Consider the following 27,703-nt stretch of genomic DNA (forward strand, 5'->3'; position numbering starts at 1 on the left):
CAGACACGAATTAGTCTAAGTTGTTGTAGTTTCCACTGGCGGCCAGTAGATGCTGCTAAAGAGTCATTTCATTGAGTATTTTTTCCACTGTGATTGTTACAGTACCCTTTTCACTGGTAGGACTGTCCTGCAGTCACTGCAGTATCACTTTTTATCTTACTTGAATACAGAATTTGCAACATGCTATGCAGTGTTAAAACAAGTTATACTTGTGCAGAATATTCCTGATTAAATACGTGTTTATTTGATGACATTTGGCATGTTATTGATAATACTGACAAGTGGAAACTCTCTAACACCAGTCCTACATGTACAGTATATAATGCTCATTAAAAAAAATAAAAAAAATAAGAAAAACTCTAATAGCGACACACTTTCAGTTGTTTTTATTGAGAGTAAACTTTGCACTGACACTTTCATTTACAGTTTTGGCCACACATCAAACCTCTCTTATGGACTGACTGGGAATGTATCAAGTATAATCTATGCAAGTGCAATTTAATTTGTTTTTTTAATTCTGAAGTTGTTGGTTGAGGGAAAATATAAACATTATATATGGAGTACAAAATGGCCCAGGACCATTCATTTGACACCAGAAATCCAATTCTAAATCAAGAAATAAAATAAAAAAGTAAATAATTATAATAATAATATAATAAAAGCTGCACTCATCAGCCGTCCTCATCCTGCCTGACAGCACTGGATTAGTGCAACACATTAACAGCATGCCTGTGCAAATGAAAAGACCCCGTTCTTTTCCTACGTGTTTCCTGTCGCAACCATGCAACCTAAAATAAATGTTCATCAAACCATTCCTCAGATAACAATGTTTGAAATGTTACGGGCCACACCAGCTGCCCTCATACCTCAGCATGCCTTGTGAGATGTCTGCGTCAGCACCTACAACCTGTCCAGCACCTTCACAGTTTAATGTTCGGAGTGGAAAAAGTGTTATTTTACGTTGTTGTTGTTGGGGTTTTTTGGTCACTTCAGTGAAGCACTCCAGACCTCACACTTTAAACAAGCTTCAAACTCAAACTATCAATTATAAGTGATGCATGTTTGATTGCATATCACATTCTGTGTTACTGGCACTTTCTGTTAAGTAGAGGGAGAAATTTCAACAAAATTAGGTTTGGCCGGCCGTGAAAGTAAAATTAAAAACACTCCATTATTATCATTTCAGTCCCAAAAGCACCAAATCATATTTCAACACAACAGGCAGTGTTTAATTCTTGTGTAAACATTACAGCTGGGCGATAACGTTTGAAGATAATGGCCGAGGGACAACCCAGGATTCAGAGTGTTACATCGCGTATCAGAAAAATCAAAGACCGACTACATTTGAACGATTTTAAAATAAAAATGATTAATTATAGTGGAGACTCTTCACACAGATTTCTTCCACATGAGTCAAAGCAGTTTTCCTCTGGGGTAACTTTAAATAAGATAAACCAGGGCTGTAGGACAAATGATACTAATGTGCATTTGGCAGCAGCCAAAGTGGTGTGTTCTCCTCCATCTTTCATTAGCAACGTCGTTAAGCATGACAAAAAGTAATGACACTAATAAATACCAACAAATAAACAAATACAATTGAAACAAAAAGGCACACAGACCCAACGACTCTGGTCTCAACTGGAAGTTCATCTCTAAGTTCATCTCTATAGTAAGCAATAAAGAACGCAATAAAGAAATGTTTTTTTTAAAAAAGGATAAATTACAGTAAAAACCCATCTCCCATCAATCAATCAACAGCACACTGTACTCGCCATCAGTAGTGGAATAGATATGATAGAACAAAATAAATGAGTGTTACCATGTACAGTATGGTCTGATTGCTTTGGCTCGGTTTTAACGACAGTTTAAATCAACAGAGACGTGATAAAATCTTTAACACAAAAAGGTAAAAATGTATGAATATATGATTTAGTGTATTGTAAACTCTGGACTTCTTTATCTATATTTACAGCCAAGGGCGTGAAACTGGGGTTTGGAGGTCCTCCGCAAGAAAATTATGATAATTAAACACTTCATTTCCTGCAGCCTTTATGCACCAATTTCTGCATCTTCCACATAAACTCATGGTGTTAATCTCTTTAAATTTTTGCACAAATTCTACAAATAAAACAAATCAAAATTCAGTCACACACAATATTCTGATTCTGTTTCATAATTTACTTTATGTCAATTTTGATGCAGAAATTATTATGATAGCATTTTGTATTTTGACACTGTTGTGAAAACTGAGCCAAAGCAGGTGTAAAATACAGAAATGTGGATGACACTTGAGTAAAAGCTCATCTCTGATAAAGAGATCATTTTATGGAGTAAGGAGCAGGGTGGTGCAGTAAGCAGAAAATAAGAGGGTTCAATTCCCCCGACAACAAGCAGCCATGATGCTGAAAAGCCTTTGAGCAAGACTCTGGGTGTTTCTCAAAGTCAAGGAAGGCTGAATTTAAAGGATGCTATGTCATCAAACCCCGCCGAGACTGTTCCAAAGTCAAGGATCCTTATGAATTTCACCCAGGACTGAGTCCTTCTTTCAGAGAAATTCCAAGGATGCATGTGTGGATCCTCAGTGGGTATAAAATCCCCACAATTCTTTGCACACGATTTGCTGGAAGCTGCGCCAGCGGAGCTCGAGAGGATTTAGATAAATATGTCATTTATTTAGATTAATGTCTCCAGGAGTTTTTATAATACAAGCGTATAAAAAAATGAACAATGAGATTAAGATGATGATGAGATTTTTAAAATATCAAGATTAAGATAAAACATAAAAGTTAAAAATTAATCATTTACAGCAGAGATGGAGTGCCAAGTGTCCACCTCCCCCTCCTAGGACTCATCCTACCAAGGAAGGATCCTTGACTCTGAGAAACACCCGCTGTATTCCTACTGACTCTTAGCTGTCTGACCTGTGACCTCCCTGTGCAGAGGGGCGAGACGATATCTCTTCTGGAGTGTTACAAAAGAATTATTACCATCATAAAATCTGATAAGCACGTTGCACTAGCTCATCATTAACCGAGCACAGTTGTATCGTCATCCTTTGCGGCCTCCCAAAAGAAAACATCAGTAGTGTGTTGGCTCTCTATCAAAGCAGGCACAGTGTGCATGAAGGTCCAAAAATCAGAATTAGGCCCTCTGATTGTACAGTACGCTAAACAAGCTCCAAGGTTACAGTTATATTCGTCATATATTTGGCTCCAGGAGCGCTGAACGGGCTCGTGGTTGGGTCGGTGTGTTAATTAAAGTGTGAGTATACGAGGCAAGTTTGGATTTCAGCATGAATCAGCACCAAAACTTGAACAAACTGAGACAACATAGAGGAAATAAATTTAAAAAAAAAACAAAAAACGTGTGCAGCATTTTATGTGTTATGATATCAGTAGCTTTCCATTTATGTACTCTGCTTTAAATACTCGTTTGTTTCAAAAGAATAGTTTGTCTGCTTTTAGAGCGGACAAAAAAATAAATAAATAAATCAAACTGCGTATGACATCATCTTTACTGGACAAAGTCCGCAGGGTTTTATGTCCTCTCTAGATACAGTATAATACAGCATACAGTAAACACTTCAAAGACCTACATCTCTCATCGAGGCATCACCATAATATCTTAGATTTTTCCACCAGTGCTTCTCTCTCCTAGTCTTTACTTTTCTTTCCTCTTTCACTTTCATCTCTCTCTTTCTTCCTCTACTTAACATTCAACCTCCTCTCTCCATGTCGCTCCGTCGCCGTCACACCAGGTGCACTTGTTCCTCCCACTCCTCAGGTGATTGGTCCCCCTCCAACTGAAGGATGAGGTCTAAGTCTCTCTCTGTGGCCGGGGCAGTGTGTGCAGGACTGTTTCCACGTTGGGAGTGTGAGTACGGGTGTGTGTGCGCTTCGTCCAGCGACAGGTCAGCCACACACCCTGCGCCCACACCCTCCTCGCCAGCTTCTCTGTTTTCCAGCTCCAGAGTGCTGGGCCTCGATGTCTTCGGGCCCTCCGCGCCCGCAGCACCTAGACATGGACTCGCCGACCCTCTGTCTGCCTCTGGCTCGCCCTCCAGGGGCTGCCAGATAGGGGCGGGGGTCACGTCCCTGGAGGTCTGGCTCTCTGACTCAGTCTCAGTGTGTGTGTCAGGGGAGGTGTCGGACTCTGTGGTGGGTGGCGAGGGGATGAGGGCCAGGCTCTGCGGGTTGTTCTGGGGGTTGATGTTGTTGTTAAACCAGGCCATGATGTTGTCCAGCAGCTGGGCACTGGCTGTGGGGTCCAGGGGCTCCAGACTCTGAGGGTCGCTGGGGGTGAAAGGGCCCCCTGGGGGGATCACCGGTGAAAGCAGCAGCTCCGGCTCAAGCTCTGGAGAGGGGAGGCACAACTGGGCAGGCGGCTGAGGGTCGGATTTGGGTGGGCGTTCAAGAGTGTAACCAGAAGGACGCTCTTGAGTGTATGAGCTACTGTGTTCTGGGCAGGGGTTGTAAGAGCTGTCTGGTTTTGAGGTGCTGTCATACAGGGCTGCGTGTTCCCGGTTACATGAACTAGGATGGGTGGGGTTTGGGGTGCGTTCAAGTGCACAGGAGGCAGTGTGTTCCGCCTCAGCCAAATAACCACTGGAGTGGCAGTAACTGGGATCTGTAATGGTGATATGGTCAAGCACAAATGGAGTGGTCAGTGCATTCTGGTCTGGTCTATGGCTGCAGTTGCTGTGAGCAGGTTCGATGGTGTAGGGAGCAGTGAGTGTACTGTGGTTGTATGTGTGGTGAGAGCAGAGCTGCTCCTGTGTGTGTGTGTCCAGGTCGTAAGGAGTAGTTATGTTCCCCAGTTTCATAAGGCTGTCTCCCAACTCCAGCAGCTCTGCACTGAGGGAGGGAGGCGGGGGAGGCAGGGGGAGGGCGTTTGACGTGGGAGGCTGGGAGGTGGAGTCTGTCCTGTTTGGGGGGCGAGGAGGATCCAGGAGAGAAGAGGGGAATGAGGGGCCTCTCGCTCCCGGAGGACCATCTGTGTTGAGGGAGTGCAAAGCAACATCACCCAGGTCTCCCGTGGTACCTGGCCTCCTCTCCTGTCCTCTGTCCAGTCCACGCTCCAGCTCCACTCTCCCCTCCATCCCTCCCTCCAGGCTCCTCTCCCTGCGGGACTCCTGAAGGGACAGCTGAATGGCCAGAAGGATGTTTGGATCATCTTCGTCCAGCGAGCCCAGCGCTCTTCTGCGGCCCTCGCTTCTCTCTGGACCTTCTGGAACACAAAATATCACATTAAAACAAGGACTGCATTATGGAGCTTGATTACAAATTGATCCCAGTGATCAATGTGTCTGTGTGCTTCGACCAGACCAGATTTATGGAGCAATAACTTAAAATCCCATTTGCTGGATGTCTGGTGTGGTGACAAATCAAAATTTATAAATGGAGGTAAAGGATGGAGGTGGATTAGGGTCCAGAGTTGGTGCACTGTATGTGCTCGATGTCAAATACAATAGCACCTATACAGTGCAACGTTAGGCATGTTTAGACTGAACAGTTTTGTGGACTTCCTGAAACAAAATACCCACTGGGGAGCGCCCCTGAGAACTACATATATAGCTTCAAGGGGATTGTTTTTTCAGTTTGCATTCGCACTGCCAATAGGACTCCTGGTTCCTCTAGTGCTGGGAGAGTACCTTATCTGAAATAGGAGCTAAGAACTACAATTGTTCCTTGTTCCTGCGGTGCGAACAGAACAAAAAGGGGGTTTCTTACAAGTATGAAAAAGTTCCTCTGGTCCGAAATCGACTATTGAGTTCATTTCCTAAATTGCCCATACTGTATAGGGACCGTTTCTGTAATAAAGTGCTTTATATAAGGCTGTAGTAAAAGCTTTGGCAGACCTGTGTTGTCACTCCTCCTGCTGGTCTCTGGTGTGTTGCTGCTGCTTCTAAGGTTGTGCAGACTCAGCATGTCTCCTCTGCGCCGCGGTCTGTGTCTGCGACGGTACTGGATGTCAGCATAATCCTGCAAAGAGTGATTCAAGCTGGGTTATTACAAAACCAACTCTAAAAGATGTGTTACAGGTCTACTCTGTATCGAGCAGGTTCATAATCTTCAGCACATGAAAAAGAGTTTAGCTCATGCATGTGCAGAAAATGCCAGGAACTATAATGCATTACCTGTGACTGTCTCTCCCTCTGATCTGCTCCCAGTACAGAGTGATGACTCCCCATCTTAACACACACACACAAGCAAACTAAGTCAGCTGCAGCCACAGTCATGCATTTAGATGACCTCATACTGGAGTAGGTCACTTAGCGCAGGTTTAGGGAGTGGCATCAGCTGGGCATAAACCAAATAGTTAGCAAACAACAAAAAGTGGTGTTTCAGTGTATGATGTGACTGTTTACCTCAGGGGAGGCAAAGCCAAGGTACTCAAAGTCCCATGATCTTCTAGGGTAACTGAAACAAACACAAGAATGTTTCACACAGTTAAACAATGACACACATAAAGCAGATAACAGCTTCAATTTTCAGTTTTTAAGTAGTTTGTAATCAAATATTTGTACTTTTACTTGAAGGAGCATGTACTATTGGAGTATGTGTGAGCGTGTGTATCATTACTTCCTGCGGGGAGGATCGGGAGAATCATTGGGAGCAACGCCTCGGGCCACTGATGCCAGGAATTCTTGCCTCTTCTGCTGCACCAGACGGGCCGCGCTGATTATCTTGTGGCAGGGAGTCCTCAGGTACGGCCGGTTGACCTTCTGGGCAAGATCCTCCACAACCATCTCCAGGTCCGTCTGAGAACAAAGACAACATCTTAAAGGCATACTATGCAGGACTGGTCGCTTACTGTTTGGCCCCTTCAGAGGGCAGCGGTGGTCAAGTGGGCTTGAGAGAACAAAGAAGTGACTCAAGAAAGAAGAATTATTTTCTAATTGTTTCACAGCGGTTACATTCTAAAGCACAAATTAATGCTCCCACACCTCCAAACGATCCTGCAGGAAGGTGCTGCATTGCCAGATTGTGTGTGAATTCAGCTGAAGCGCATGCTACATCCTGTCAGCTTGGCTTCTCTGCTCTGTGTGCGTTGTGTGGCTTAACCTCACCTTTGTTCAAACAAACACACAGACCTGCAGCTTGCATCCACAGAGCAGAGAGGAGAGACGGGATAACTTTGTGTAAGATTATATAAGGATATTTTGGGAAAATCCTGCAAAGTATGCCTTAAACTTCCATCGAATTTTAAAGAAGGATGAACCACTCTTAATAACTTCTACCACTGACAACACGAGCTGAGTGTTCTTTATCTCACAGGAGATTTCATCCAATTTAAACCAGTGTAAGTGTATGAAAAATATATGAATGGACCTGTGGTGGTTCTAATGTTTTTGCAGGGCTCTGTTCTGATTAACTATACTGAACATCAATCACTACAATCTCAAAATTCTGTTAGACTTAAAGAAATTTTGTCAAGCTACTGCAAATAAGCCAAGTTATGAGAAAATGTGGGGTAAGTATCTTTCATATGAAAAAAATAAATAAAATAAAATAAAAATTAAATAAATCAAAATGATAAAATAAAATAAAATAAAAACAAATAAAAATAAAATAAAAATGTTTGTTATAATGCAAATTACATTAGAAACAAACATTAAGAAAAAAAAAGCAGTGCGCTTCATTTGTAATGTTTGCACCAGGCTGTTAAAACATCCAAAATACAGTTTATAGCCTGCACCAACACTGAAAAATGTGTGTGTATGTTGAGTTTTGTGTATAATCTCCAAAGAATATTTATCTTATCCAGTAAACACAGAATCTCAACAACTACAGGCTGCAATTTCTGTGAATATTTATATGAATATTCATGGACCAAACGGACAAAAACGATTTTGTTGACCCTTTCACTTGTCGCCTGGCATCACCATCAGGCCAAAATACAAATCTGTAATTTAGAAGTACAAAACCATCAGGGTCGAATTGCCACAGAATTTACTAACAGCACTTTGTTTGTCCGAACCAGTTGAGCCAACCGGTGAGGTCTAACGAACACAGCTGTCTTTAGGGATCACTGCAGGGGCTATAAAGCTGTTTGTCTTGTTCATGTTACAAATATGTATTAGATTACCTGCATGAGCTCAAATATCTCTTTCTGGGTGCTGCCTTGTTGCAGGAAAAAGCCGTATGGGTAAGAGCACTTCAGGACGCGGCGCGTCTTCAGCAGCTCACTCACACCGTCTTCAATGAACCGTGTGTCTGGAGGAGTGCCTTCACCTGCACCAAACAAGCCAGTGTTATAATGCAGAAAAGATTAATGTACTATGACTATAACAAACTGCTCTATACACTTTTGATCATGTAAGAGAGACTTACGGCAAATGAAGGCTCTGCTCAGCTGCTCCATCTTCTCTTTAGCTGTTTTAAGCAGCTTTTGCTCCAACTAACAGACAAGAGGAGAGAATGCACATGTCCAACATTTTATGATTATCACACTGAGACGTATGAGTGCAGCGTCCATTCAAAACGTGCCTGGTCAAGTCAGGCTGATTGCTTGTAAGGTTACTTATTGTTGACTGTTGTCAGCCACAGCCACGCTGTGTAAAGGGCAGCACTTGAACTGGCACTTAAACTCTTCCACACAACTCTCACACACCGCAAGGGCCATCCTCTCATCAGGAGCTGTGGAGACTTTACTGGCATTGCTTAAGTAGCCACTAGCACTTCACACAGTTGACTGTTGTCCACTTCAGTTTCAACAGGGCTGGTCGAATTATTCTCCGCCTGATGGACACTTTGATTCATAGAAGTTCCAATTTGGAGCAACAGTTGCAGAATGTTTACACCATTCACTTTATTGCCATTTACGATCCTGCAGTAACACTTTAGCTTGTAACTAATCATGGACACATGCCCGTGCTACCTTCACGAATGTGACTACGTAGCTGGCTGATATTGAAAAAAATATATTACAGATTTAAAATGTTGCAGTGTTTTAATAGCATTATACATACTTAATTTTTAAAAATATTTTTGAGATTCCTCCACGTACCACCAGAGGGAGCTTGTATACCATCAGTGGTGAACGTATGTAGTTTGAGAACCAGTGTGCTAGAGTATATGCATCATTCGCTAACAGCTAGCTATTTGAGACCAGGCTACATCCAGGAACAAAAGTGTTTCTTCTAAAAGATATATTGCTAATTGTTGAAATGTTTGAGTTTGCTACAGTGGAACATATCTGGTCTCTCTTCATCTGTTGCTGAATATACAGAGAGCAAACTGTACACAGTTAATAGGGGTCTCCTCTCAATACATTACACACTGTGTACTTCTGGCAGCAGTACAGCACTACTAATAAATGTGTCCCGTAGATCCAAAGAGCTCGCACTCAACAACACCATACTTCCTTGGATCCCAGAGATACATCCGCCGAGTGTGAAGTTATTGAGAAAATTGAAGGAAAGACAGACAGACAAAGATTCTTTCCATTTTAGCTAGATGTCTCAAGACGCGTTTTGGAAAATCAGCTTTGCATTGTTTTGTATGTGTGTGCATGTGTGAAGAGTGTATTACCTTATAACTGTGTTCATGATTCTTGAAGCGAGTATAATAGTGCATGAAACGATCCAGCTCCTGAAAACTTTTGTGCTTCTTTTCTGCCTGTAACAAAAAGCAACTCGATGTCACTCAAATGGCTTGGTGTGTGTGTGTGTGTGAGTGAATGAGATGCTGTAGGGCACTTTAACAGTGTACCATCTGACAGGTGATGGAGGTAGTTCTTTGGAGTGGAAATGTGAGCAGCTATATGTCTGTCTGTGTGAACATATTCTGTTAATAACAGTGAGAGCTTGTATTAATACCTCCACAGTCATTTCCTTGGACTGCTCCTCTAGCTGTTGGATGACCTCATAGCGGGTGCAGCGATAATAGCCTCCTGTTGATGAGCTGTGCTTCTTCCACTCCTCCAGACAGATCCAACAGAAGTCATACTTACACTGCGACAAGAGAGAGCAGAGTTAATTTCATAATTCTAACCAAAATTCAATAAATGATGAAATAAAAGTACAGAATTATTAATAGTGTGCGACCAGAACAGTGTCTATACAAATGATGACACACACAGCTGACAGAAAGATTAATGTGTATACCTTGGCACACTGCATATGGTTGCAGCCCTCATTCTTCTGAATGGGCGACTTGCAGTTGGCACATGGTTTTGAATTGGTCAACAGCCACAGGCAGTTAGCAGCATCCTCATAGGCCTCACTCACACCTGCCACTTTGGGAAGCACACACACAGACACACACACATTAGCAACACATCAACTGTCACAAATATCAATGACCTGAACACCTGCCACCACATTATAAAAGTATACTAGACACATCCTGGTAGGCCGTCCTGACAGCTGCTGTTAACTGCCTTGTTGTGGTGCCAGATTACTGAGGTGGAGCTAAAATGATACCCATTAATGTGAAGCAAAACACAAACAACACGGCAAACAGACTTACACTCCTCAGGCTTCATCTCTGTGACTTTCTGGAGCCAGTTCCTCCACATCTGACAGTCACATGGCTCATGGGCCTCGCCAAGGCACTCCCTGCAGACAGGGAGGGCGATAAACAGAGAATTAGGTACAGTACAATACAATGAGCTGAGTCTAAAGCAGCATGTCGAACTGTCACTCATTTATTGAAAGAGAAATAGAAAAAGGAGAAAAAAAAAGGTTCTGATAAGATTATTTTGTTGGCCTGACAACAAAAATAAAATAGTTGCCTTGTGTAAGTTTGTAGAGCAACAACACAGTGGCCTCATCTCCCAGCTGAGTTGAGTGTGCAAGTGTGTGTATACAGCCAATAAATCATAAAATGTACCAGCAGAAGAGGTGACCCTTGCCACAATCGACAGCTGGGGAGGGAAGCAGGGGGAAACTGTGCGGGTCACTGTCCCCGGGGCCTGGTCGGGTGAGCCGAACCGCGCGCTCACAACGTGCTGCAGGACACCATCTGATGGCAGGATTGTTCTCCACAAATGCCTGCGACAGGGAGGGAGAGAGATGGGAGAGAGGAGGAGAAGACACAGATAAGTGATAGAGGATACAGAGGTAGAAGAGGAAGAAGAGAACTAAAGACAGGAGGGAATGTACAGAGCAGAAGTGTTTAGGAAATCCCAAAAAACAACAACAACAAAAAAAAAACAGGAAGAAAAAAGCAGAAACAAAGAAATATTTTTCATACAAATAGGCAGCGAGAAAACAGTCACACAAATTAAATTAAGTTTCCTTCAGCTGTGGTAATCCTTACTGAGAACACGAGTGGGTCTATTTACCTTTATGTCAAACTGTAGATATCGCTGGTCCATCTCTCTGGAAACAACACTCTCTATCACATGCACCGGCACCAACTGGTAGCACTCATAGGCTGGGCAGAAGATATTGTGTGCATCACCCTCCTGAATTTTTACATTGAGGAACCTGAGAGACACACAGACAAAAGAAAATTGACAACCAGTCTAAGCTACATTTTTGTCTTCAGCAACTGTGTGTTGAACATGTAACCAGAAAAAAGGGATTGTTCCTGTTGCCAAAGGTCCCATTAATATGAGAAATAAAACCACAAGAGTTTCACGAGACATAGTGAAAAAGTATTAAATCAAAATTTGCAGAAGAGAATGACGCCTAGACTGACAGGGCCGTCGCTCAACGTCAGTACATGATATCCCTGTCTTTCCCCGTCTGACGTCATTCTCAACCTACATTAGAAAATTGCTTGTTATAAAATAAACTCAGCAACATACCTTGAAATATGTATTTAGTCGTTAGGGCTGAGAATGTGTTACTGATTTACCGTATTTCCTTTATATCATGTAAAAAATGGAACCAAAGATTATTAACATCATATTTATTCACTTTACATGGAGCTTTATGTTAAAAGTTTGCAGAATGTGTTAGTGTCTCTTAATAAGTCATCATAAATCATCTTTAGAAAGAGCAGATGTTACCTTAAGCTAGCTCGGGCCATGTTAAAGTTAATAGTATTTTAACAGTCCAAAAGGCAAGCTAATTGCTAGCGTGCTCGGTTGAAAAGGAAAAAAAAACACAATGCTTTCAGATGGCTGTCAGAGATGGCAGAGGTATGATCACATGATCACATAATCCCGTTTGAGCTACAACAGGTCGTGTGTTCCACGTTTTATTTCCCAATTGCTGTTGGAAAGAAGAATAGAGTACCATAAACAAACTGTTATCATTGGAAACCACGGTTTGGGTTCAATGTCGGAAGCTACACCCATAATTCATGCAGGGTATCATGGGGGCTAGGAATAAGGTGGATATATCTTTCTATATATTCACACAAACACAGGTCCCTACCCTTCCCAGCATGCTCTGCAAAACTCGTGTCCACAGGACATGTCCACTGGATCCTCAAACACTGAGATAGAGCAGAGACAGATTCCACACTGCAGGGGGGCAGAAGATAAACACGACACATAACACATTACAGTATATTCCTTTAACATGACATTAAATATTTTCCACTGTTGTGTCTGTTTCATCACACACACAGGGAAAGGACAAAATAGCAGCAACGTGTATACAATGTGACGCAAAGCAATTTAACAACCTGCAATAATTTGTTGAGATTGCATTAGATTTTATTGCTGCCATCATGTTGTCATATTACGGCCATCAAATATTGTTTTTTCCCAAAAGCCCACACAGCTTCATCATGCTTTTCAGACAATATTAAATCCCATGCATCACCTAAAATACACCCTTCTTCACCGTTGAGGAGTCTAACAACTGCAGGTCTAAACACTGTGATAACCTGCAAGTTAAACCTCAGCCAGATAAGTACTAGACCTGTAATTACTCCTGCCTAAACAGCAACAGTGGACAAGAGGCTGATGTGTATGTGCAACAACAAAGGGTAGGAGTAATAATCATTGCTAGAGAGATGGTCTATGACCTCTTCTGCTCTGGTAAGATTAGACATTAACCTACTGTAATCAAGCAAATGAGACAGTTCAACTGATAAGATGAGTTTGCAATATCTTTACAAACTGCAGCCCAATCATTTAGGCATGGCTCTCATTTATCTAATGATTTCCAACAATCCTGTCACCACAACCTACCCATTAATCTCTCATTTATCAATTAAATAATCCCATTCACTAAACCACACATTTGTTGCTCTGTAATTTAAACAGTGATGCAAGATAAAAGCTTTTTAAGTCATCACTGGGTATCTCACCGAAGCCAGGCCCTCCTCTCCAGGTGTGAGGCAACTGTCGGTCGGGGAGGTGAGGGTGAGTGTGAGGGGGGAGCGCGGGGTCCTGGGGGTGCGAGGTGAGGGTAGGGTGTCCCAGGCATTGTACCCGCTGGGTGGTGGGGTGGGCATGGTCACACCTGAGCGCTGGCAACAGCCCTCAGCGTCTGACATCCAGGCTTCCAGAAGTTTTTCCCTGTCCCAGTCTGAGAGAGAGTGGTTACACATACACATTTAAAGGCAGGGAATAAGCGTGTAATTTTCTCTGAACATTGCAATCACACCGACAGCGCTGTGAGGGTTTCTGAACGTCACATGAATGTCAACTTCCACACACCATGTGCTCGGAGTAGGGCCTCCGCGGTGAAGAGGGGGGCTTGCAGCATGTCTGCCGTCTCTACGATCAGCATGTCCTTCAGCCTGCGCAGGTCCTGAAGCTTCAGTCCCTCATAAGGCTGAAATGTTAGGAAATACAGAGAGAAATAAATGAACAGGAACAAGACATGGAGGAGAAGGAGAGGAAGCGACGGGGAGAACAAGAAGGTGAGGGAAAGAAACGTCAAGACACAAAGAGAAAGGAGAAGACAGTTATTTAACACAAACATGAAAAGTACGAGATTGAGATACATTTGAGGAAGTGAAACAGATAATGTGAGAAAAATGGAAAGGACAGGGATGTGGGGCAGCAGGGGTTGGGGGCTGGTGACGGTGGGAATGAGAGATTAAGTATTAGCATAGATTTGGCTGCAGGAGGGAAGATCAAACTGCTATCAGTTGGCAGCAGCCACTGCTGGAAGACTGTGCTGGTGCCCCATGTTTAACTAGGACCCTGGGAAACATGGGGAGAGGTGTGTGCACGGGCACACTTGTGTGAGAGGCCGTTTACACGTACACAGTGATTTTGATAAATGGAGACATCTTCCTTCGTTTGTGCCCTTTGTTTACACGCAAACGGAGATTTCTCCTCTGAAAACGAGTCTTTCTAAAAACTCCGGCCAGAGTGGAGATTTTGGAAAACTCCGGTTGCGCGTTTGCATGTAAACTGAGATAAACGGAGATAAACGGAGTTATAGGCAGTTGACGTCACAGTATGCGCCGGAACTTGCGCCTGTGTCAAAAGTGCGACCTATGTTGCTATGGTGACAATGGATACATGGAAGGCTTGAGCTTCTCGTTACACTGCCACCTACAGGTTTGGCATGCTCTTGTGAAAACGGAGACAGTGAAATGTCCGTTTATGAAAATAGCCAGCAATGTGTAAACGGCCTCTAACTATGCTAAAAACCAGTGTAAGTTGTGACCTATGAGAGAAGAGGATATCTGGGTGTGTCACATGAGTCACATTTTCCTCTGTAAACACAAGCTGATGAAAAAGACTTTTTCATGACTATAGGGTAACTTCCAAGACTGTAAAAGTTTACAATTCAAATTGAATTAATTTGGCTTTTCCTACACAAAGTTGAAGCACCTGACATTAAACATTAACACCAAACAGGGTTTCCCACACATTCATTTATTTATTTATTTGTGGCTGGCTGCCACGATTCAAACATCTGCCGCCATGTTTTGATCAGTGTGCTGGGTCTACAACAAACACAAAAAGCTGCTCCCTTCATACATCGATCTGATCTGATTAGCTCTGATTGTTTCAACTGATCACTTATCCATCCTGCGACTCAAAATTCTACAAACTGCTACTGATGGGAAAAAAGGAAGAGTTCTGCCTGTGCTGTGTTCACAGACCCGAAAAAAAAACTCTGTGGGAAAACACTGCCAACACAACCACAACATGTGGAATGGCTTGATTGTGTCCATTGTGGTCCTTGATGTAAAGAGAGTAGAAGATGTAAAGGTCTGTGTGACGAATAGACATCATATTACCAACAAATCAGAATGGCACTGTTTATGCCTTGTATGGTTCTTGGGTGATCAGATCACATGTGGACAGCGCTTAATACAAGTGTAAATAACCACCAAGACGCACTGTGATCCGATCACTCAAACCACTTGCCGAGGGGATCTGGGACGCATTAGATCACATATCTTTGTGGTGTAAACGCTTATGCATCTCGACAAAGACTACATCATCAATGCAGGACGTGATGGTTGTTTTGGTGACAGCTATAACTTGCCAATTTTACAATGAGTTGGACAGTGTTGCGTGACCGTCCATTATTTTGTGAACAGTGTGAACAGCGATGCGTCGCGACTGTCTACTTGTGCGCAGAACACTAAAATGCATGTTAATACCAGGTGCAAACAGGCTCTGATAAACATCTAAATAATCATAAGAATCATTTCACGTCAAACTGCTAATTATAAAAATGACATGAACAGGAAACAGAGGACTCATGTTTCCCAGGCCAGATACTGTAAGGACATTCCCCGTGAGTGAATGTTTAAAAATGAAAACTGACTGACTAAGATCCACAGCCTTAAAAGGCATAAAAATAACCTATTTATTTTCAGTCCAGCCAGCAGGAAACCCCCCAGATCTCGTAACTGAGGTCTCACCTCCTTGTATTGCAGCAGGTTGGTTTCACCATGTGCGTCTGTGTTTGACTGCTGAGCTGAAGAGGAGGAGAAAACCATCTGTGACTCCAGGCTGAGGGCCAGCTCGGTGTGGTGATGCCGCTCGGCGTGGTCACATGGTGTCAACTTGTCTTCGTCCTCCACAAAAAGGTCCGCCTCGCTCTGGATTAGCAGCTACGGAGTAGACAGAAAGAATGGGAGAAAAAAAAGGGAAAAAAATGGATAATGGAGAGGGACAAGAAATTGAAGGAACTTGCAACAAAAGAGAACAAAGGAAGCGAGAGTGGAGCAGACAAAGAGACAACAGGAGGAAAAATGTGACGGCAGAAAACAAAAAATAAATAGGAGAAAGGGAAGTAGACAGTAACGTGAAAGATGAGGGAGAGAAACCACAAGGAGACGAGAGGGAGTAAACAGAACAAGAGTCAAAAGGAAGTATAGTAAAATGGAGAAAGATTGAGGTGTGGGCAGACAGTTTATGAAAGAGGAGAGGGAATGAAGAGAAATGTGTTCAAACTTTGTATCTTAAAGGATAATATCTGGGTTACATTTCCCAAGGCAGCCTATATCACAGTTGAGCTCAATTTTCTTTCAATTCAGGAAGTGGATTTTCTTTCTAACTCAAATGCTGTAAAATCCTGAGAAAACAAGGGAGGGAGCAGTACTTGGATCTGACAGTAATGGAACATAAAGCAGATGCTCCTGATGCAAGGACTGGCATAATACTGTCTACAGATTTTACTGGCTGTAAAATCAAATCACACAGAGCGCAGACGGATCCGCCATGCAGAAAACAAAGCTCCCCTTAATGTGAGTTCCGGAGTGGTCCGCACACTTTCTCTCACCTCCACACAGCTCTTCATGCCTGCAGCAGCAGCATAGTGCAGACAGGTGCTGTGGTGATTGTCGGTGGCATTGACATTGACCTTCTCGTACTGGCCTCCCTCCAGCCTGGCCCCCGTCCAGCTCAGGATCATCTGGGGGAACCCACAAACACACACACAACATTATTTACATTATTCATATACAGAGCTTGTCAATACACTTTTCTTTTCACACCAACATGTAAGTATGTCAGTGTGTTTGCGTGTTTGTACCTGCAGGCAGTCGGCACGACGCTGCTCATCCCTCTGGGGTCGGGCCAGTCGTGGCGACAGTGCTCCCTCTGGCAGCAGCAGGATCTGCGGGCCTTGGCACAGCACGTGGAGGCACGTTTCATTGTGCACATTACGCTTGTTGGGGTTTCCCTCTTTACTGAACAGGAAGGACCTACAAGAGGCCGGCAAGAGAGAAGGGATTCAATGAAACAGGAGACGGAATAAGGACAAAACAGAGGAGTTCAGATGTAAGGTGAAGAAAAACTTATGGCTAGGGCTTGTTCAACCTCTGGTCAGTTGGTTGGTCATTATGCTCTTGTTCAAACTATTGTCGTTGGTCGGACAAACACTGGTGTTACTTTCATAAGGCTGTGTGCCCATCAAAGTGTATTTTCCCTGCTGAAAATGCCGAGCCGGGAGCCCTAGAACACTTTCAGCCTAGACACGGAATATCTGCGGAAGTAAAAATGTCAGCACGAGGTACAGTACTTGATCTGGCCCTTGCTCTGGATGAAGGGAAGGCTGAAGTACGTAGCAAAAGAGGAAAGACCCACCAGTCTGCCTAGCCAGCAGGTGTTGTTCAGCACTTGCACATGCACGATGTGACAGTCTTTGTGGTATTTGTCCCATTCCACTTTCACTATGATTGGACAGCTGGGTAAAACCTGACAGTGACAAGCGCAGCATTTTGCCCTAGCTTGAAAATTTTTCAAGTCTTGCTGACAAGAAAAAAAAACAGCAACTGTGCAGCGCTCAGTGCCTCGTCACGCTGCAGGCATTGTTAGCACAGTGTATATGTAGCGTTTCCATTTCAAAGCATAAAAAAATACGCTTGCCCCAGGAAAAAATGCATTTGGTTCACTGTGGCCAGTTTAGTTAGTCTAGAGATAATATGCAGATTTTTTTACCCTCCACTGACCAATGGATTAGTTGAAGAGTAGGTAGAATTTCAGTCAACCGAGATTTTCTTTGATTTACTACAGCCCTACTGACAGGAACTGAAAGCAGGCTTAAATCAGAGGGTGAAAGGGAAGGTGGATGAGACAAGTGAAGCTTACTTAGGAGAGAGCTAGATGTGGAGGAAGGATTGCATGGAGATGACATGAGGTATGGTAGCGAGATGGATTGTGAGATGAGTGTTGGGGGGTAAGAAGAGCAGAAGAGAGAGAGGGAGGAGGAGAAAGATGGCAGAATATTGACTATTTCTGTTTAACATCTCTGAGATAATGGACATGCTGGCTGGCGGGTGCACACACACACACACAAACACACACACATACACACACACACCGTGATGGATGTGCCAGTCGTACTGAGGGCCAGGCTGTGGTTGCAGTTCTGTTTAGAAAATACTTTTTCTCTGCTCTTTGTCTGTCAAAACCTCCATTTACTGATTAGCTTTCCATTCTTTTATTTGGCTCCACCTATATTCTGTTTTCTCCTCCTCCAAGTTTGTTTCTACATTTCCACTTCCATCTCTCCTTTTCTATCCAACCTTTGCTTTTCCCCTCCTCCTCTACAATGTCTCTTTCCATTGTCTTTCTTTTATCTGACATCCTTTTCTACATTATCCTTATGCAGCTGCAAGTTAAATTGTCTTCTTTTTTATCCACAACATAATAGTCGAAACGACCCTCTCGCTAATGCAAGTTAAACCAGAAAAGACAATAATAGGATGTAATAGGATTTCCACTGGTTGAATACATACAAAAATGCTGTAAAACCTCTCCCACTCTGCTCCCTGTGCAGTAGCCACTATTGAATTTGTGTTTGAATGTTTCCTTATTGTAAAGCCTTTCAGCCTATTCTTCCTCTGCTGTCCTGCTCTTCCACTTTTGACCTTCTTATCCTGTCAGCCACGAGCCCCCGAAGCCTCCCCCTAATGACAGTGCACTGCCAATTCACCCACACAGCAATAATCACTAATTATTCCCCTCTCAACTACAACCCATCACCCCCCCACCTCTACACACACATACACGCACAAAGCCCTGTGCTCAGGATGGATGGCCCTAATATCAGTCTACTAGAAACAACAGGCTAGAGGACATCACGTTTTGCTGCAATTGTAAAGCACCAAAGCTTTTCAGACCGTACAGTAATTTGACGAGGGCAGGAAACCTCAGGGGAGAGTTAAATCGTTACACTGAAATTCTGAATCTGTTTGTAGTGTATGATCAAGAAGGAACCAAACCTGTCCTATAGCATGAGGACACACATGACATTAAAAAAGGAAGTTGCTGCATGTTGACAAAGACATTGGCTTTGTGTCTTGGCCTTCTTCACACAACAGGAAGTCAACTGTTAACAATGAATGACCAAATCACTGTTGTTATTTACAAATTTCTGAGACTGTGTTCTCAGTTGTTATGGAGGAAGGGTTACACTTCCTGAACTACGCCCATTTTCCCAGATCTACTTGTGATTTCCGAGTTTGAACATCTCATTCGATTACTATCCAATCCGACCCACGGAGACAACTAGAAGAGAGTGAACGTACGTGAAGCAGACATATGTTAAAAATAATCTGAAAAACAGACTCTGCATCTACCAGCCCACGCCTGTCCTCTGTGAGTCTTTATTTTGTCTGAGATTTCTCTGTCGTCTATCCGCTTGCCACTGTCCAATCGAGCTGTTTGGAACAAAGAAGCATTTCCTCTGATACTTATCAGGAGCAGAGCGCGGCGTTCAGCACGTCTCTCTGGCCCATTATAGGTTAGTAGGAAGGGACACAAATAGCACACCAATTGATTCACTGTGTTATATTCACAGACTCGGACACATTAAGCAGTTATGGAGTCACAGTCCCCCCCCCTTAAAAACACACACATGCACGTGTGCACACATGCAGATGCACAGATAATTGACTGGCCTTTTCAAACAGCTTCCTCTGACCCCCCCTGTAATCACGGAAAGAAAGGGCAAGAGAGAGGAAGAGTGCGAGAAGGAGGAGGAGGAGGTGAGGACGCCTATTAAGTCACTGAATCAGCTGTCTTGGTCATGGCCAGCAGCCTGATTATCCCTGCAGGGGGTTAAAAAGACAAACTGGTGTCTTGGTCTTTGTGTGTTTTTTTTAGTTTGACCCCTTTCTTTTAGGTTGTGTTAGACTCAGTGACTCCACTTTATTGTTTCTCTTATGGCAGACGAGTCGATCGTATCCAACGGAGGGTGTGCTGGTGTGTGTGTGTGTGTGTGTGTGTGTACACCTGCTTCAAGCGAATATACATGCAATGAAACTCCTTACAGCACAACAACCATGCAGTACATTCAAATTTCTTAACGCTCCTGAAGTGGCACTGCAGCGATTTGGAATTGCAAATCTACACAGCTGAAGCAGAGACATTGACTTTTAGTCCCTAGCAAGGAGAAGAGCTGCAATGCAACTCAGTGGTGTTTTTGGCTCCTGATTGGCCAGATCCTTCAAACTCTTGGTCCCAAATTTGTAACACATGCTTTCTGATTTAGGATGCATTCACACTGGTGCTATTTGGTCCACTTTAAACGAACCCCAGTCCGCTTCCACGGATAGTTCGGTTCGTATGGAGAGGTGTGAACACTCATTCGAACTCTGGTGCGGACCAAACGAGCTCCCCTGGTCCGCTTGGTCGGTTCACTTGCGAGCCAAAGAGAGGAAGTAAACCAAAGACAGGAAGTGACGTAGACACAGTGCATTTTGAGTAGAAAAAAAACAGCCATGAGCATGAACTGAAAGAAGCAGTTTTTAAATTGTTTAGCGAGAGGACTGCAGCACACAGATTTAATCAGTCGGCGGATCAGTATCGCATCAAGGTAAAAAAAAAAACAAAAAACTGCGACAGAAATATATTAAGGTCCGTGACTGAGGGGGATGGTTTTCCGTTTTCGGTCCTGGCCAATCGACGGGTTTTCTTCTTCCTCATGCTTTTTTTCTTCCTGGTCAGTGGTCGTTTCGGGCAATACCGCCCCCAAACGAGCAGCTGTTGTAACTGCTTGATGTTGTTCAGGCAGTTTGGTCTGCTTTAAAAAGTGCAGTGTGAAAGTGAACCGACCCAATGAAAGTGAAATCTAACCGAATCCCCCGGACTACCCTGGTGTGAATGCGCCCTTAGATTCTTACAATAAGGGCTCTAACACACCAAGCTGTCGGGTGGCCGTTGGTCAATGTCGGGCCGTCTGTGAGTACCTGTCGCCCAAGTTTTTCAGGGGTGTACCACAGCTTTGTCGGCCGATTCGGCATGTTCAACTGGCAAAACCAGTGAGAGATTTCACTATGATTTGCAGTTTAGCTCAGTTCACAAGAAGAGAAGTTACGCAAGCAAACAACTGAAGTCAAGAGGTCGTGAAATCTAAAGAAGCTTCTTATATTACGTAAAATGATTATTTTTGTAGCCATTGAGCTCAGTAACAGTCGGCCTTCATTGCCACTACTTCTTTGATGATGATTTGGTGTGTCTAGGCCTTTAAAGTGGCACTGAAGCAATTTAGATTTACAAATCTATGCAGCATAAGCAGAGACATCCTGAGTTTTTTTGCCTGCTAAATGGCCAAGTCTTTAAAACTCTTGTTCCCAAGTTTGTGACACATGCTTTTTGATTTAAATTCTAACTCCAAAGCACAATTTGCAATAACCCTGATGACACTATTTGTGTTATTTTCTCACACTTTAGAAAACTTCCTCCAGAACCACAGGAGACAGTTATACAGAGTAGTCCTCCTAATAACGAGCACATTGAACTTCATGTGTAAAATTAGTGGAGTGCCTCTTTCATGTTTGCTTCTTGGCGAGACTCTCGCATTTGCTCATTCTAGTAATTGCTCCTTTTTGAGGCTGTAGTTTGCCGTTTTGTTAATCAGTGTCTGTGTTGCTCTAATTGCATCTGATTGCCAGTGTTCCTCATGGCTAATGCACTTTCACTGTGTCTGGCATATGTCAATGTGACTTTTGAGACTTTTCACCTTGTAACATCATTAACATAATTTGACAGTATATGCGACTGGCCTCCTCGGTACAAAATGTCCTCTTTCTTGCCTTAAAAACACAATTATGAAAATGGAAACTCTCAGAAATCTATTAAAGCTGACATCCTGCTAATTGTTATTCAGTTTAATATGACTCACTTGCATAACTGTATTGGATAACTGCTTAACGACATTACAAGCCACAGCCTCAAAGGTGATAGTCAAATTCAATCAATCTGACAATCTCAACCCAATCCAGTTAAAAAAAAACACGTTGTTTTTTTTACCTGAGCAGACGTGTCATGGCGTGGCGGCAGACATAGTGCAGGGCCGTGTTGTGCTGGTACTGCTCTCCGTATGATGCATTCGGGTCCAGGCCGTCCCTGAACTGAGGGTTGCCTTCATACAGCTGCCAGGCCAGGGCCTCATCGCCACTCACCAGCGCCTTTCGGAACTTTGTGGCTGTGTTGCCCATGGCTTCAAGCTTGCAAAGGGCTGCCTAAAGGGAGCTGTGGCAGATGCCCGTCTGCCTGCCTTCCTGCCTGCACCTCCCTCCTCCTCCTCCTCCTCCTCCTCCTCTTCCTTCTCCCCGCTCACCACAGGTCACAACTTAGAGCAACATGGTTCAGTGTTTTCCTGCCCTGTAAGTAAAAGAGGGAGAGGGGAAGATTGATTAAAGGAAAAGGGTGGTGGAAAGAGGGACATGAGGAGAGGAAAGAATTAGAATGAGCGGGGGAAAAAAAGCCTGGTGAAGGTAGGAAAAAGGAGAGAACGACACAAAGTGGGAAAGTGAAGAAGAAGGGAGACAGGTAGGAAGAGAGAGCCAGTAAAAGCAGCTCAATCAATCAAGTCCATCCATCGATCAGCTGATGTGCTGCAACGAGGATGTTATCTTACCAGAAATAGAGGGGAAAACAGAGGGACAGGAGAAAGAAGCTCGAAAGGCATGGTGACAATTATAAAGAGGGCAGGCGAGAGGGGAAGGTTAATGATATCCAAGCCATTGATTTGTTAGACAGTTGATGAAAGGCACAGTCAATAATATCACAGCTGGTCACTGTGACTCTGGTTAGCTTGCGTTTGTGAAGAATTTGCATACATTACACTGTTTACATGCCTGTCTACTACTGACGATATTAAAGTCTAAGTGTGTGTGAAACCGTGCAGCACTAGCACACTGGGCCAAAACCTGTTTTACTTTGCCTCTCAGGCATTACACCAAAGAATCACAAGAATCACAGCTATGGCTGCTACAGCTGAGTTTACTCTCCCAGAAACAGTTTATAAACCTTCACAAGTTATCTTTTTATTGTCTTCCTACCAATTCAAAATTTACTTCTCTGGCATGACAAGAATTTTTTTTATCTCAAAAAAATAATTCAACATGCAATACAGGCATAATAACAGTGTGCTGAAACAAACACACACTCTTTCTTTGTCACATATTGTACATAATCACTATCTTTATCGGTGTGTTCTGCTTCATTTCCTTCCTCATCTTTCCTACCTCTCCCTTTTCTTTCTCACACACAAACACACAGAATTTGCGCTGTCTTTAACAAACAAACACACACACCATTACATCCTGTAATGACTGGAGTCTGTATGTGAGTGCATGTGTCTGTGTGTGTGTATTGGGCCGTTGAGGGTATCATTACAGTCTTCATTCTATGGCCATCTGTCTGGCCCTCACAAAGAGCCTCTTTTAGCCTGGCTACAGTTGGCCGCTGGCTGGCCGGGCTCTGGAACATTTGAATAACGTGGCTGGCTGCCTCCCCTCCTCTGCCTCCCATTTCTATGCAGTGACAGACAGGGACACAGACAGGGAAAACACGCACTGACAGACGGAGGCATACGGGCCGCGCAGAAGCTGCAACCACTGGCGAATAATAGCCGACATCTTTTAAGTTCTGCTCCTGTGATGCATGCAGCAAACCAGACCTTGTGTGTGTGTGTGTGTGTGTGTGTGTGTGTGTGTGTGTGTGTGTGTGTGTGTGTGTGTGTATCTGAAGTGGTGGTATTGGTGGTAAGGGGGGTTACTATAGTTAATAGGTCAGTCTGTCTGCTTGGCTCTCTGTTTTGTGCACACTGGTTTACTTCCAGTTCACTTCACTCCCCTGTGCATCTCTTATACTAAATAAGGAAAGGAGGTCCGCACATGGAGGAACTTTGGAATTCCAGGGAACGCAAGGTTTGCACTTGGCAGTGACAGTGCAATTATGTACTATTACGAAAGCTCTTTGAGCCTACACGTCATTCTGTGGTCGGGTGGAGCGAGGCTGAGGAAGTGTATCACTCCTTGTTGACAGGACACTTGTCCTGTTAGCTGTAAATCCAGCCAGGAACTAATGTATGTTTATAACTTATGTTTGGAAGTGAAGAATTTTAAGTTACACACATACCGTCAGTCTACACAGAACAGGCCTCCAGTCCATACGGTATTCCCCATTTTAGGTAATGTGATAATTGAGACTTAATGACTCATGACCTCAAGAATCCCAAACCCATGAATGTTGTCTGGAAATCTTTGTCTGATGATCCCTGCTGACAAGAACTCGAGTCATGACACTCTTGGTTTCTTGAAAACCCAGGCAGCAATACACACATGTAGACAAAATTAAACATCACAATGATTTACAAGCAATGTTGTAATTTATGAAGACATTTTAGGTGTGATTATCTTGGTACTTTTTATAGATATATACAAGGGGTTAGAGCTGGTTAGTCATTAAATCAGTCTGCAACTGTTAAAAAAATTTCCAACTAAAAACTATTTTTAGGGTGAAGATTTGCTATTTTATTCAAAAACATTTTAAACTGACCACCATTAGGTTTTGGACTTTTGACATTTTGCAGACTAAACTATTAATTGATTAATCAGGAAAATAGATTTAGTCAGATTAGTGCTGTTAATATCCATTATTTTCACTGTAAGAAAACATAACAGTTATTTTCTCTCATAAATGCTTAATGGTTTGATCAATAAAATGTCAAAAAAATGGCGAAAAATGCCAGCAGCCCAAAACTATATTCCGATATTCATTATAGTGATATAAAACGGAAAAAAGTGAATCCGCACTTTTCAGAAGATGAAAACTGAGTGTTTGGCAGCTTGATAAATGACTTAGTGATTGAGTCATTACAAAAAAGCAGTTGCCAATTAATTTTCTGCCAATCAACGAATTGAGTGATCCTTTCAGATCTAATGACAACAACCATTAATTGCAGTGCTACCAGGGGTGCTGGCTGTCATAACAAGATATTAATATTATCATGATGTGAATCTCAGCTCTTTGGTAAGTTTTAACAGTCTGGCTGTGATAAGCTACAGCTATGACTGACTAGACCTAACTTAAGTACATAAAGTCCTGCCTGCCAGCACCTTTCTACTTATTACTGTATGACTATCACTTTTACACGCCTTACAACAAACACCTACTGTGGTGCCTTTACAGCTATCAAAACTTGCTGTCATCTGATACACAAGTGAGACACCTCTGTCAAAGTGTGGGTGGATCATGCTCCTGTATAAACTCACAAAACCAGGTTGTCAAAAGAGACATCAAACTTCTATGGGGGAGCTAAAGTCAGGAAAGGGCTGCATAGTGAGATACAGTGTAAGTTACTTCAATAGCACTCCGGCGTTTACCAAAATTAGCTAGGTCACCGTCAATCAGCCACATATTCAGGTCAGACCTCGTGTGGTTATCCCTGAAGAAGTGTGTCAGCATGAAATGGAGCACAAAACAAACAGAAGCCGACTTCTCTCTGCATGTTTCTGTCCATGCGGCCCCTCGGTTAAAGCTCCTTTGTTCAACACACTGACAGCCTGTGTGAATAACCATAACAACGGGAAAGCGAGCGTTAGGTGTACGCTGTCCGAAATGCTGCCGATAAAACGCTCTGCCTTGCGTGGTAACGTTTTCCAGTGGCTGTGACGGCGCCGTGGGAAAACGTTAACACCCAAAGCAGCCTACCTTCCTGCCGTTACCGAAGCTAGCAAACCGTCTCTCTCAGGTTAGCGCGTTGTGTTAGCCTCAACTACCTCACGCTACAGCAGGACAACAGCAAATCTCCACCGTTTTACTTACACGGTCGTTTCACTTGGTCAGTAGGCGCACATTCTGGAACTTGCGTAAATCGAGGGCCATTATCTTATCACTGTCATTCGCGTCCCCGGCTGCTTTTCCGCTGAACCATCCTCACTGCCACCGGACCCGGCGGGGACGATGATGATGCTGCTGAGAGCGGAGGGGCGAGACTGACTGGATCCTTTCAGTATGTTGTTGTGGCTGCCAAAGAGAAAAGCAAACTGCGCATGCTCGGGACCAACTGTCACACGGAGAGCTCTCACCTGATTGGTCGGTTGTCTGGCTTCGTTTAGTGTACTGTTTTCTTATTGTAACCTTTAATATGAAATTGTATTATACATAATCATTTGGGAAAGTAATAATTAGCGGAATAAAACAGAAAATGTACACATTATTTGTTTATGCCTCACAAACTGGAGCAAAATGTCGATACAGTCAAACAGTGTCGCTTAAAGGACCAGTGTGCATGACATAGTGGCATCTAGTGGTGAGGTTGCAGATTGCAGCCAAATCAATACTGTTTTCATTCCTTAATCCCTTTCTTTAAAAAGACCTCAGTGCTGTACAGTTAACATAATTGTTAAGACACTAAGGGCACATATATTCTCAATATTAGATACAGAGACAGATAATGCATTCTGTCTGTATCCTGCATTAATTTTGTCTGTATTTGTGCACCTTTTTTGAAAGCTTACGGATGCGTACCACCGGAGATCGTCTAGGCAGTGTAGCGTATTGCAAGTGAGTTACAACAATAGGAGATGACAAAGAAATTTAAATAATGGCAGAAGGGAACAAATTGCTAATACAGTGAAAGGAATTCCACGTCCACGCCCAAGGCAAAGGTACAATATCACAACCTCCCCATTGTCACCTTGTTTAATGTTGTGTGATTTGACTCTGCCCTCTGCAGTCATCTATTTGCTGTATCTATGCCAACATAAAAGACTCATTGAAGTATGAGGGCAGTGACGTTCACAACAGTTAAAACGGATGTGTCTATTTTTGTATGTAAAAGGAGTATAAATTAGTCTTTATGAAATTAATTGTTGAGCATTGTCACCATTGTCTCTTTTTCTGTGGATGAAACACAACAACTTTATCATTCAGGCATATATTGATTTGATTGAAATAATGATTAACATATAGATTAGCATAAAACTCAAGAGATAAAATAAAGGAAGAAGAGCTTTTCTTTCTTTCTTACAATGGAACTCACCCTTGATGTACGATAACCCCTGAAGGGCTCATTCTAAGCTAATGAAAACACAAATATTAAGTTTCAGTTCACACCAACGAAAACATAATTATCAATATTAATTCCTTTTCTTCCAATAGAGCCCCCTAAAGCGTTATTTATACACACATCTGTTGGCCCCTGTAGATTGTGTGCGAGCTATGAGCATGCACAGAGGCATTTACGCTCAAAACGTTCGTGCACAATATGCTCTTAAACACTAGGGAGTGTAGAAACAAAACATTTTTTGGACAAACAAAGTCAACGAGTGTTGTCAGAACGTTATCGGAAAAGTAGGCTGCCTGGCAACAGTGGTAAACACCGATTTAACACTAAACATTGCCTTTGTAATTATTACTGTTGCCTACCTCCAGGTTGAAATGATAAAATACTGCTTTATTTACCCCTGGGTTATGTTTTTCCATAGCTAAGCCTTTTTGTCAGTGTGGCTCATCTGGTCTTCTACAGTGGTGGAAGAGTTCAAATGCTGTAACTGTGTAAAAGTAAGAATACCACGACGTCAAAAATACTTTATTACAAGTTAAAGTTCTGATTTCATGTTTTTACTGAAGTAAAAGT

The 27,703-nt window shown here is 43.0% G+C and overlaps 1 protein-coding gene across 3 annotated transcripts; it reads right to left on the minus strand.

Moving 5' to 3' along the window:
- Positions 1-371: 371 nt before the first annotated feature.
- On the minus strand, positions 372-26,064 carry LOC126383865 (ankyrin repeat and IBR domain-containing protein 1-like). Of its 3 annotated transcripts, none has more exons than XM_050034590.1 (21): positions 25,888-26,064; positions 22,084-22,437; positions 16,859-17,030; positions 16,607-16,738; positions 15,744-15,935; positions 13,567-13,684; positions 13,215-13,435; positions 12,332-12,420; positions 11,290-11,434; positions 10,836-10,996; positions 10,473-10,561; positions 10,109-10,239; positions 9,821-9,955; positions 9,534-9,620; positions 8,334-8,400; positions 8,089-8,234; positions 6,582-6,760; positions 6,368-6,419; positions 6,137-6,190; positions 5,858-5,981; positions 372-5,226 (listed from the first exon to the last, which is right to left on the minus strand). In XM_050034590.1, exons 2-21 carry the CDS (start codon positions 22,269-22,271, stop codon positions 3,749-3,751), a joined length of 3,960 nt encoding a protein of 1,319 aa, XP_049890547.1. In that variant the 5' UTR covers positions 22,272-22,437; positions 25,888-26,064; the 3' UTR covers positions 372-3,748. The 3 variants fall into 3 exon arrangements, with proteins under 3 accessions (XP_049890547.1, XP_049890548.1, XP_049890549.1); XM_050034591.1 differs by lacking the exon at positions 25,888-26,064 and adding an exon at positions 24,199-24,301; XM_050034592.1 differs by lacking the exon at positions 6,137-6,190.
- Positions 26,065-27,703: the final 1,639 nt, after the last annotated feature.

The sequence above is a fragment of the Epinephelus moara genome, chromosome 22 (genome assembly GCF_006386435.1).
Source record: "Epinephelus moara isolate mb chromosome 22, YSFRI_EMoa_1.0, whole genome shotgun sequence".
NCBI classification, from domain to species: domain Eukaryota; kingdom Metazoa; phylum Chordata; class Actinopteri; order Perciformes; family Serranidae; genus Epinephelus; species Epinephelus moara.